Raw genomic sequence first — 12185 nt, 5'->3', positions numbered from 1 at the left:
TATTGTTAATCCAATATGTTTTTCACCACAAGATTTCTGCAACTACCCATGTGCTCAACCACATCATCACCACCTCCGATGCCCACGTCCCCATCAAAATCCTTATGCTCTATCACACTGACTGTCCCCCGGTACGATCCTCATCCCCGAGTCCTTAAGTCCAAGGGATAGAAACATCAGGAGTCATGTTGGCCAACTAGTTTAGCCATTCACCACCATATCTGCCTGGAATACTTAAAGCACTACTGGGTCCTGCTCTTGTCTGCGAAAGTTGCTCACTATTCCAGGATCATCTTGGTGTGCAAAGTTTACCCCCGGCTTCTTTTCTCTACTACAAGCCATCTTCTTAAACTCCTAGTCTGTCTCCTTTACCATCAACCCCAACAAGGGCAAGAAGTTCATGAATACCTTTGTCACTATGATTGAGACCATCATGAAGCCGCCTCTGCCGCTTCCCTCCCTTTCACTAGCCCACCGGGCCAAACTTCTATGGTTACTCCCTGCCCTAGACCTGAACTTTCACCTTTCTCTAGTTTCTCTCCTATCTTCCCATATGCCCTCTCTGAGCTCATCTTGTCCATGAGACCCACTTCTTGCTCCCTCCACCCTATTTCCGCTAAATTGCTGTCCAGCCGATTTTCCTTCCATGTTGAGATTGTTAACGGTTTTCTATCCTCAGGTATTGTCCCCTTTCTCCTTAAAAAAATCTTAACCCCCCCCCACTCCTTGCAAATTACCACCACATCTCCAAGCTTTCTTTCCTGGTCAAAGTCCTCAAACATGCTGTTGCCTCCCAAATTTGTGTCCATATTTTCCAGACCTCCACGTTTGAATCCTTCCAATCAGGTTTCCATCCCTGCCACAGTACTGATATGGCTCTTACCAACGTCACAAATTACATCCAGTGTGATTGTGACTATGGTAAACTATCCCTCCTCATCCTTCATGACCTGTCTACAGCCTTAGACATGGTTGACAACACCATCCTCCTCCAATGTCTCCCCATCGTTGCCAGCTGGGTGGGAATGCACTTGCTTCATTTCATTCTTACCTATTCAGTTGTAGCCAGAGAATCAACTGCAATGGCTCTTCCTGCTCCCATACTGTTACCTCTGAAGTCCCCAAAGGATCTTTGCTTGGGCCCCCTCCTATTTCTCATTTACATGCTGTCCTTAGCAACATCATCCGAACATAGAGGCAGGTTTTGCATGCACACTGATAACACTCACCTCGCTCAATCCCTTCACTATCACTAAATTGTTATTCTGCTTGTCCAACATCCATCGCTAGTTGAGGAGAAATTTTCTCCAATTGGATATTGGGAGGACGAACACCATTGTCTTTGGTTCCTGCCACAAACCTCCATTCCCCAGCCAGTGATTCCATATTTCCCCTTGGCAAACATCTGAAGCTGAATCAGACTGTTTACAACATTGGTGTCATATTTGATTCTGAAATAAGCTTCTAACCATCACGAAAACTTCCTATTTCTACCTCCATAACATCACTAGCCTTCACCCCACCTCAACTCATTTGCTGCTGAAACCCTCAGCCATGCCTTTGTTACCACTAGACTTGACTAATCCCATAATGTTTATTAAATATACAACTATGATGAATTCTGTTATACAATGGGCAAACAGTAATACAGTCTTGAAACAAGCTACTGCCTTTATTCAATAACTGAATCAAGTATCTGAATAGGCAGTTCTAAAATGTATACCTTGCTGATGGTCAAATAGACAACTGAAGCACAGCACACGGTCTCTCTCATTTCCTAGAACTTGGGTCTAAATTTAAAAGACAATTTCCTGTTTATAAGTGATACTCAACCAGCCTAATTTCTTCAATGCAACAGTACAACTAGACAAGGCCAGATGCATCCACCTGTATAAACGTCAAGTATAATATTGAAAATCATAAGGTGTTATTCACTCGCAGATCTTGAATCTTAAAATCCAACAAAAATTAAGGATATTCTCTTTCACACTACAATTTTTTTTCATGTATAGTATGAGCATAAAAGGCAAGATGCAACTAAATAGAGTACCCCACCGACAAAAAAGCACAACAAAGGGCTAACTCAACAATTTTGCCGAGCAATATGTTAGCACTTAAACTACTACTTATTGTGGTCATTATGTTAAGAAAACAAAGCTACTCTAAATAAGTTAGTCGCTACTGCTTCATTTATCTGATTAAATAGATAAGGTACACCAAATTAAAGACATAGGTCAACTTAGTTCTTTGACTTCCATTACTGCTGTATGATAACTAAAAATCAAAAAATGAAAATGCATTCATTCACAATGTACAAATTCACATTTAAGTTAATAATCTGCATTTGCATCCAAATACAGCGGAATATCTCAAAGCTAGGTTCGTATTTGATCTATCTACACAATAGCTTATCCATGATAAGGTTGTTCATTTTACCTAGTCCTAAGAATTCTTCCCCTCCAGTTCCAGAACTTCCAGTGAAACCATCTTTAGCTCGCAGAGAACCAGAAATATATTTAGTCTTGACCCCTGTACCGATCAACTGTGCCAACTCCAGCTGGCTAATGCACTTCAGGATCTAGAAACAGCAACATTAGAAATCCAAAAAGTTATTTTTTTTTTAAAAAGGGAAGGTTACTTGGATTTTTTGCATTCCTGTTACCTCCAAAATAATTAGAATATTTGCATTTTGCTTGTGCCAATATGTTCAGTCATGTTGCTATTTAAAACCTGAAGCAGACTTGCGTGATATAAAGATATTTTGGTGAAACAGATGAAATCTTCAGGTAAAGGTCACAAATGTTAATACGCAAAAATATAGCTGTGGAATAAGGTGCTTACTGGTAGTTAGTTTCACATTCAATAGCCAGAATTTTATGCCACCCCAGTGAGCTGGATGGTGAGAGAAGCGGAAGGCTCCGGAGGCCTTCCCGACCCGCTCCCACCTCTGCCCCACTTGACATGAGCTGGGGGTGGGGAGAACAGGCCTCCTGCCGCAGGCCAATCAAGCTCTTAAGTGGCCACTTAACACCCACATAAGGGCTTTCACTTGCCTCCACGGGGATTTTACCCGTGGCAAGCAGGCGTCCAGGAGACATGAAAGGCCGCCCAGTGAAAGCTAACAGCCTCTCAGCAACCCAGGGGCGGGCCCTGACAAACGAGCACAGGGTGCCCAATTGAGGGCCACCCCCACTTGCCCAACCACCTCCAGGACCTGAGACGCCCCCTTCCCCCCAAACGACCACTCTTGCCTCGCCGGGGCGCAATCGATTTCCCTGGCGAGGCAAACTAAACTCACCTGCACTCCAAGCTCCATGTCCTCAACTGGGCTGCAGTCCAAGCACTGGCCATCGCTCCCAGTGGCGCTGCTGGGACTAAGAGCTGTCAGCCCGATGATTGGCCGGCAGCTCAATGAGGCGGGACTTCCTCCCTCAAGCGGGTGGAAGTCTCGCCTCGGACCAATTAAAGCCTGGGGACCTGTAAAATGCAGGACGGTTCCCTGGGCTTGGCAGAAGTGGGCTCGCCACCATTCGCCCGGCGAAAAATCCAACCTTAAGTTTCAAAGGCAGAGGGAGCTAACTGTCAAAAGTGACTTTTCTTCAGAGCAGGATAAACAACCAAAGGCCCATCAAAATCCACAATTTGGTTGACTCTTAAGGAGCAACAACCTAAATTTATGGATGAAGCATGCTTTAAAAGATAAATAATGCACTTTGAATATCAATAAAGCAGAAAGTTGAATTAGATCCATGAAAAATATGCATAAGTTTATGGGATGAAAGGATATAGGCATAACGAAACATAAAAATAAGGGCTGTATTAACTGAAATAAAAAGATGGATTTTTCTGCTCTTATTCTTGATATTTTGACTCCAGTATAGTAGATTACTCCAAGTTGAACCTTAGCTTCAGAATACCGAGAGTATCTTTACTGAACTGATTAACAAAGGTAAGTTTTTATATGGAGTTGAGGATCACCAACAAAGAGCCATTCTGGAAATTCACTTAGCTACTGGATTCATCCTATTCCTCTGAAGGAACTTGCTTCTAAAGTGGCTATTGTTTTGTGCTTGACCTTTATATTACAATTATTGTCTTCTTTTACTCCAGGAGATAATAAGCTTTATCAAGCTCTCTGAAGATTCTAAACCAACTCAATGAATTGAACAATTCAAATAACTTGAATACATTTCTAACAGCTGCAGGGCTAGTTAGATTTAAAAAACTCCATTCAAAAAGGAGCTGTGTGTCATGCAGATAACTGAAACTATCATAATATATTTGAATTATAGAGCTTGGCTCTACCCTCGAGCAAAATTGCCTGGTGATAACCAAATGGAGCTTTGCAGCATTGGTCCTCAGTTAGGCTGAGAACATGAAGCTGACTGCAAATGGCTTTTAAATTCCTTTGGAATTAGCCCACCTTTAAGCAAAAAAAAAGATGGAAAGTTGAAAGTATTTGAAACAAAGAGTTATTAGGTGTGTAGAATGTACTACCAGAAGTGACTATTAGAGCAGTGTCAATCACAAAATACGAAAATGAGAAATTCTTGTAAAAGAAAATATCAGAAATTTCAATAGAGAAAAAAGTTACTTGACCCCTGTTGCTAGGTTCATGTCAGTGATATCTGTTCTGATTCCATTTCCTGGCTGTTTTCCCATAACATTTAATAATTTTCTGCATATATTTTATATAATGGTGTGACTGATTCAGCTTCAGAGACTGTGTGAGATAATGCATTCCATTAATTAAAAATTCTTGCATCTTTATGCACCATCAACTCCTTTATCAACTGCAATGTCCATATTTAGAAAGTTAACTGCGACTGGTAACTAGACATGCTCCAATTAGATTCCCACCCACTACTGGTGAGAAGGTGTAATTACAACACACAAGTTTATAATTGGCAGGTTCTATTATTAATGTGAACACAGAAATTTATAATGGCAAAATAAAAAGATGGACAAAATGCATAGCTTCCAAATGGGTACTGAATTCAATTTATATGCACTGGTCTAATTTCCTCCTGCCTTCTAACTCCCCTTCACCAGAAGACTACATTTGGTCTCAACTATGTAGCTATTTCATTGTAATAACCCTAAACATTGAAACAGTTCTTCAAACCAATTAGTTTATGCTTCTGGTACTAATGCTAAATTTTGCCCCTTTGTTATCATTGCACCAAACAATGGAAATAATGTTCCACTATTTGCTCTCAAGCATTTTCATAATTTCACAATTCTATTAGCGATCTATTTTAACCTTCTCTGAATACAGTCCCAGCTTGTCCAATCTATCATAGTTACATCCTCTCATTCTGACATCCTATTAAATCCACGTTGCACCTTTCCCATGGCTCCAACACCTTTTCTATAAATGGAGTGCCCAAAACCATACAATACACAACTGTGGCCATTGTATTCAATTAAACCATACATAAAATCCAGAATCCCCGTTTTCTCTTTTAAAGCTTTTCCCACCAGAAATTCTGCTTTCAATGATAGGTCTTAGAATTTATCCTACCTTTAAGCAAAAAATCAAAGAAGGTGGAAAGTTGGAAGTATTTCAGGCAAAGAATTATCAGAATGTAGAACATACTACCAGAAGTGACTTCTGAAGCAGCAATCACAACATGCAAGAATGAGGTAAATGCTTGAAAAAGAAAATATCAGAAATTTTCACAGAGGAAAAGGCTATAAGACCCATAGAAACAGTGTCAAGTTATATTGTGTACACTTTCTCCAGATGTTTCACACGGAGTGTCATGCAGACCCCCACCTGCCAAGAATGAGACATTAATTTTGTCATGTGAGCATTGATTTTAAACTGATGCTGGACTGAAGAAAAGACTTATTTGAAGATCACCAGATACTGGGTTGGAAGGACATTTGCATACTAAGAGACACTGCTTGTGGAGACCAAGGACTGCTCCAATTAACCCAAATGGATTTTGATCACCAGACATTGAAGGTGTAAGGAAGTGCATTCCAGGCCCTGCTAAGATGATACAATCCACAGAGCCAGAACTGGCTAAACTAGCTGGTCACATGACTAACTGGCTGGTTCAGGTTTTTTTTTTTTTTTTTAAAACGAGCCACAGGACAGTTTGAATTCAGAAGGCAGTGTGCAACTGAGGCTGGAACAAGGAAGCCTCTCTCTCTCTCCCTTTCTTCCAAGCCACCAGATGCACGGAAGATACATAAACCTCAAGAAAGAAAAGATTCCGACACTGAAGCGACAACGAATTCCAAGACTTATCGGCAACCAAAGACTCCACATTGAGCTTAAAGAACTGTAACTACCAGATATTGCCTCAAATTTTTCCCCTTTATTCCTTCTACTTTTTCTGTCTCTATCTGCGTGTATGTTTATTGCATAAATGTGGTCGCGTCACATGTTTGTAGTCGTTAACCGATTAGAGTTTAAGATTAATAAACTTCTATCTTTCTTCTTTAAATCTAAGGAAACCGGTCTGATTTCTTTGCCTTACAATTGGAGCAGTGAACAAGGATTCACTGAGGGGAAGCTAAAAACAGTGTTTTAAAGTTAAACCCTGCTACGGTTAAACCAGGCAAAGGCTGAAAGGCAACCCCTAGACCCTTTCTCACCTGGTCGTAACAATAGAGAATACTGAATTAAAACCAACCCCTGTAACACTGTTCCAGTTATAATCTCTTACAGATCAACATGCCAGCATTATGAGTTAATGTTAGAAAGGGGGAAATCTGGCATGGAGGAGGCCAATCCTCCTGCTTCATAGTACTTTAAGAAAGGCTCTTTTCACATGTGGCAAATAATAGTCATGCCAACAGGACCTTTATTAACTTTGTTGATATGATCTGGGGATTTGGTCACTGTAAAATCCAAGAAGTGATTGTCATTAACTGAACAGGCATCTAGCTGGACAAGGCAATTAGCAATTGTGAAGAAAATTTCAGCACAGGCCCCATAGTCTGCACATACATTTTGCTTCTCAGCTACTTTTCCTTTATGACTTAAAGTCAATAATATTAAGGACTATGGGTTTACAGGAGGGAAATCAGAGTAGTTCAGTTTGGAGCTGATTTTATGAATTTGAAGTGCATAAACCATGCACTGTATAAGGAATCACTCTTTGTGCACGTTTATCTCTATTCACTGACCAATACAACAAATACTCCAAAGGAATTTCAGCAAAGAAATAGAATCTCTCAGACTATTTACCTCATGCCAGGAATTTCCAAGGTAGTTACCATCGGTGTGGGCCACAGTAATAAGTGTCTTAATAGTATCTATGTTCTTCTGCTTCATTTCTGTGATGCCAGAACTTGCTGTCAATAGTGTAAAACGGGCCAGAGCTTGAACATAGGCATCTCGTTCAATCTACATAAAACAATACATTAGTAGCATATTTTACTTTACTTCAAATGTAAGGTTAGCAATACCAAAATAACTAAATTACATTTACATTTCACAAACTTTCCTGCTGTGCGTTATGGAAAAAAATCAAACTTCCACAGGAGTTTTTTCTAGTTTGGATCTATTTTTCTATGTCCATACAAGGCTAAAAGGCTGTTTTTCCAACATCCAGTCCTGGACAAGCCCCAATTGCCACCAATTAAATAATGGGAAAAACAAAGCCATAACCTCAGTCCTCACTACAAATTCCTTTCCTCATCACAGAGTCCATCCTCTTCCCTGGCCACAGTCTGATATCGAAACAGGAGTGATTGCAACCTCGGTGTCCTATTTGACTTGGAGCTGAGCTTCCAACCCCATTTTTTCCATCACAAAAACACCACCTTAACATACACCTCCAATACACCTTAAACCATCTGCTGCTGAAACCTCCTTGCATGCTTCTGTTAGCTCCAGATTTGACTATTCCAATGCTCTCCATCATCCCTGTGCTTGCTGACCTACATTGGCCACCAATATTTCAAATTTAAAATGATCAGCTTGGTGTTTGAATCTCATGGCCTCATCCAGCTCCATAACCCACTGAGAACTCTGCTTTCCTCCAACTTACACATTCCCTTTGCACCATCATTGGTGGCCTATTGTGCATTCCTGATTTCTTACACACTTTCATTGGCAGCGGCGACTTCAAATGTGTGTGCTCTAAGCTCTGGATTTTCCTCACTAAACATCTCAGCCTCCCCACTCCTTTAAGATCACCCTTAAAACTTCCCTCTTTAACCAAGCTTTCAGTCACTCGATCTAATAGCTCCTTCTTCAGCTCGGTGTCATTTTTTTGTCTAATTATGCTGTGAAGCATTTTCCTACATTAAAAGCGAACGTCTGTTTTCATTCTACAGGGATTAGGTAATTAATTGACTTACAATTTCATTTTGAATGCAATACTGGTACACAATCACTTCACCCTGGCACAAAGTAATAAATGGTGCCAAGGAGCAAATGATAACATTCAACCTGAACATATCCAGTCAAGAACATAAAATCAATCAATTTAAGTGAAAAGGTTCTTGTGTATTTTGAGGAAAAAAAAGATTACGAGCAGGAAGTCAAAAATCATGGAATGTTTAACTTTTTCTCAACAGAGCAATTTTCGATTCTGGACCGCAAATAAAAATACTGCAAAGCTGAGTTTTCAAGTCATTCCTTTACATGTCTTAAAATGACAGAACTTTACAGCACAGAGAAAAGCCATTCAATCCATTATGGTTGTGCAATCCAAAGCTAATCCAACTGCCCTGCTCGCTCCCTGAATCATCATCTGCTTCAAATGTTTATCTAGATATCTTAAAAAGAGCTAATAGTCTGCTCTACATCCAAGCATTGCTTGTGCAGAGAGTGTTGGTTCGGATTAATACGTGACACCAGTAGTCCTAGAAATAGGGAAAGATAAAAAGCAAATAAATTACTTCCCTGTAGGAATTACAAATTTGTTAGCCCAACGATCTTAGTCTACATTCTGTAAACATTTAGCGGAATCTTTCTGGTCCCATGGGGGTGGTCTTGAAGGCGGGACCAGGAGGAAAATCAGAAATGTTAGTGTCGGGTCAGCAGGCTGACAAGTCTCCACTTCCGGGTGATCTTCCTGGAGGCGGGTCAGCACCAGCACAGCTCCCCCCTCCATAATGAGGGGCAAGCCCAGAAGGTACCTACAGGCGGCTTGCTGGTGGCTGGCCTCGGGGCCCGCGAGGCCTCCTACACTCACCCCACTGCTGCAGCCGCAGCCATCGGTGGGCCATGGCAGTGGATTTCCCCTCCACAGGGATGGCCTTGCAGCTGTGGCCACTGTTTATTTTTTCAAGTAAATACCTCTTCAGAGGGCACCTCAAGATGGAGGTGCCCTCACACTCCCCATCTTGAAGCAGCAGCAACACCCACCTCTGGCAGTGGGGCTTCCATCATTGCAAAGCTACAAGGCCTCTGATTGCGCCACCCACCTCAGGAATCTGCCGTTGTCCTTACTTGGCCTCTTAATTGGCCTCCTCTGGCAAGATCTCCTAGGCTGGCGCTCTGACAGCAAGAGTGGCGTTGGGACTCAGGATACGACCGTGAGTCAGGGCCATTTCTAAGAGGACAACATTCCACCCGTTGTGTGCAAAACTTAGATGGAGATTTGAAAATAAAGCCTACAAATCTAAATTAACAGCATTCAAGTTGAGGACATTTAAATACATACTTGCATGCCAAAAATGCAGGCTATCCTAATTGCACATCGGATGCCTTCCAGACAAAGAAAGGCCACATCAGGATCATCACAGTCTTGCAAGCCAACACTGAATGCTGCTAATAGTGGTGTCCATGCCAGCTGCAAAAAAAATATACATCTATTGAGTGGTATTTTCTGTCTTTCACAATGTGGACAACATCACCTCAAAATTGAAAGCATCTTCAGAGAGAGCAACAGGATCCAAACAATTATATCAAAATTAAGTGTCCATTCTGTGTTTTCCAAAATAAAAGGTTGGAAACCAAAAAAGATAGTCATGTAATAATACAAAATATGAAATATATATTGAAATATTTGCACCATTAAATTAAACACATTTTCCTCTAAAATCTGCACTCTGGTATCATATGCGTCTTCTGAATCAAGTCAGTTTTCTGCCCTTGCAAAGAGAAATGCTGTGTTTTCTTTGAAGATTTCACCACAGTTGCCAATGAAGGTAGGTGATCTGCTTCCAGGCTTCAACTGGTGTTGTATTTGAACTACTTGCTCAGACTACTGTGACTCAGCCTTGAATTTTTCACTGTTCTACTGGCGAAGCAAATAGTCTGAGCACAGTCATAAACAAATTGTTATTAAGTGAGGAACTTTAATTCAAATAATCATTTAACTACTCCACAATTAAGAACATGGCAAGTACAACATGCATTCAACATTCCCAGTCAGTCATGAGCTTTCCTGGGTTGCTTTCAACCTCCAATAGTCATAGCCAATAATGCTTTCAATAGTGCCACTCTATGTTAATTTCCATCGTTATATCACTGGGGAAAAATGATTTGAGATTTGGCAACCTACTTACTTTAAACATTGGTCTGACATGCTCAAGATGTGTAGCACTGGTAAATGGTGCCTGTGCATGACTCACTGCCTCCATCAGGACCTTGGCAGTTTTTGCCATTTGCTCCATCTCAAGATTATACAGTAGCCTTCTCTGCTTCTCAGTAGCTACACCTACAAACCAAGGTGACATAAATCAGTACTTTTCCATTTTTTTAAATCTTAATGTCAAGTAACTTTAGGTAAAAGTGTCTCAGTAAATCATGAGACATGAATCCAGTTAAGGGTTCAAATAATGTTAGCCACAAGTATAAAACTCAAGCTATCTAAATTCCTGAATTGAATTACCACCTTCACAAACTTATTTATTATTTATGATAAAATGGAACCCATTTTTGCATTAAATTGTTAGCTGTTTTCAGTGTTGACACTCAATATCTAAAGAAAATGCAGTGGCATGTGATTTAGAACTTATTTACGGTGTCACTAAATTGGACATTTCCTAATTATTCCATTTGTACACAGTGGTCAGTGGTATTTATTGTTCAATACTTGCATAGCTCAGACACTGGTAATTCTTAGCAGTGTATTTGTCTCTACTCTTTGTGTTGTGCCTGCACATATTTCCAATATATCTTGTTTTCAATTAATACCAATATAACTTCAGGTCTTCAGTCCCTCCAGAAAATTGTGATTGCAAATTAAGAGGACTATTAGTCACTAATGCTGCTTTAATACAGCACGCAGAAAAACAAAAGATGCTTTTCTGAATGCAGATCTATATACAGAGTAATTTACATCAGCAGTTCAGATCCATAGACAATATTTCTAAGATCTATCAAATGACTATGATATACATTAAACCCTTCTTTTTGGGAGGATCACAAAAATACAAATGCACTGTGTGCCATATTTAGTGCCTAGTATATTGAAACTGCTGCAGTTAAACATGTCTGACTTACTTGGTTTAGTCGTCTTTGGTGTGATTGAAAATTCTTTTGTCTCTTTCATGGCAATTTTCTTCCCTGCAATCTCATCATAAATGGAAGACAGGTATTCTTCTGGCAGATCTTTGCTGTCATGGATCCCACGATTCATTTTAATGTACTGTTCTTTGGTCATTTTGTTCTTTACCTGTTCAATACATTAGGTAATGTAAGCCTTGCAATAGCACTTCAAGATATTGATATCTTATCTGATCCTTGAATCAAATTTCTCAATACAACCTTAAAAGCCATCAGTACTAATACTACTTCATACATCAGCCTTCATCCCAAAGTCAGAAGGTTGTGAGCTCATGCACAAGTCCAGAAGCTTGAACACATAATCAAGGCTTACACTTCAAGCAGTACTAAGGGAATGCTGCATTGTCAGCAATGTTTTCATTTGGATGAGACGTTAAACTAATGTCCCATCTGCCCTGTCAGGTGGATTTAAAAGGTCCCACGGCATGAGTCAAACAAAGGCAGCCAAGTTCTTCTGGTGCTTCAGACAACCAACATCACTGAAACAGATGATATGGTGATTTTTCTCAATTGCTCTGCTTTGGGAGGTCCTGAAGCAGCTATATAAATGACGTTTGTTTTTTTCCTATATTTTGATATTTTTCCTGTGGTTTTAGTTGCAACAAATAACTCGCCTAATATTAATTGCTAAAGGTACTGGGACAAACTTTCAACTTGACCTGGTGACGTATAATGGGTGGTACCAGATCAGCTGTCCATTGTA

General features: G+C 40.3%; 1 protein-coding gene across 3 annotated transcripts in view; it reads right to left on the bottom strand.

Moving 5' to 3' along the window:
* LOC137378141 (brefeldin A-inhibited guanine nucleotide-exchange protein 2-like) overlaps positions 1 to 12185 on the bottom strand; it is a 155070-nt gene that overhangs the window by 55360 nt on the left and 87525 nt on the right. For all 3 annotated transcript variants that reach the window (XM_068048260.1, XM_068048261.1, XM_068048262.1), the window contains 5 exons: positions 11420 to 11591; positions 10480 to 10631; positions 9633 to 9761; positions 7205 to 7363; positions 2437 to 2578 (listed from right to left, as the gene is read on the bottom strand). In XM_068048260.1, the coding sequence (XP_067904361.1) occupies positions 2437 to 2578; positions 7205 to 7363; positions 9633 to 9761; positions 10480 to 10631; positions 11420 to 11591 (754 nt within the window). The remainder of the gene's footprint in view (positions 1 to 2436; positions 2579 to 7204; positions 7364 to 9632; positions 9762 to 10479; positions 10632 to 11419; positions 11592 to 12185) is intronic.

The sequence above is a fragment of the Heterodontus francisci genome, chromosome 16 (genome assembly GCF_036365525.1).
Source record: "Heterodontus francisci isolate sHetFra1 chromosome 16, sHetFra1.hap1, whole genome shotgun sequence".
NCBI lineage: Eukaryota > Metazoa > Chordata > Chondrichthyes > Heterodontiformes > Heterodontidae > Heterodontus > Heterodontus francisci.
This window is presented reverse-complemented; position numbering and strand designations above follow the sequence as displayed.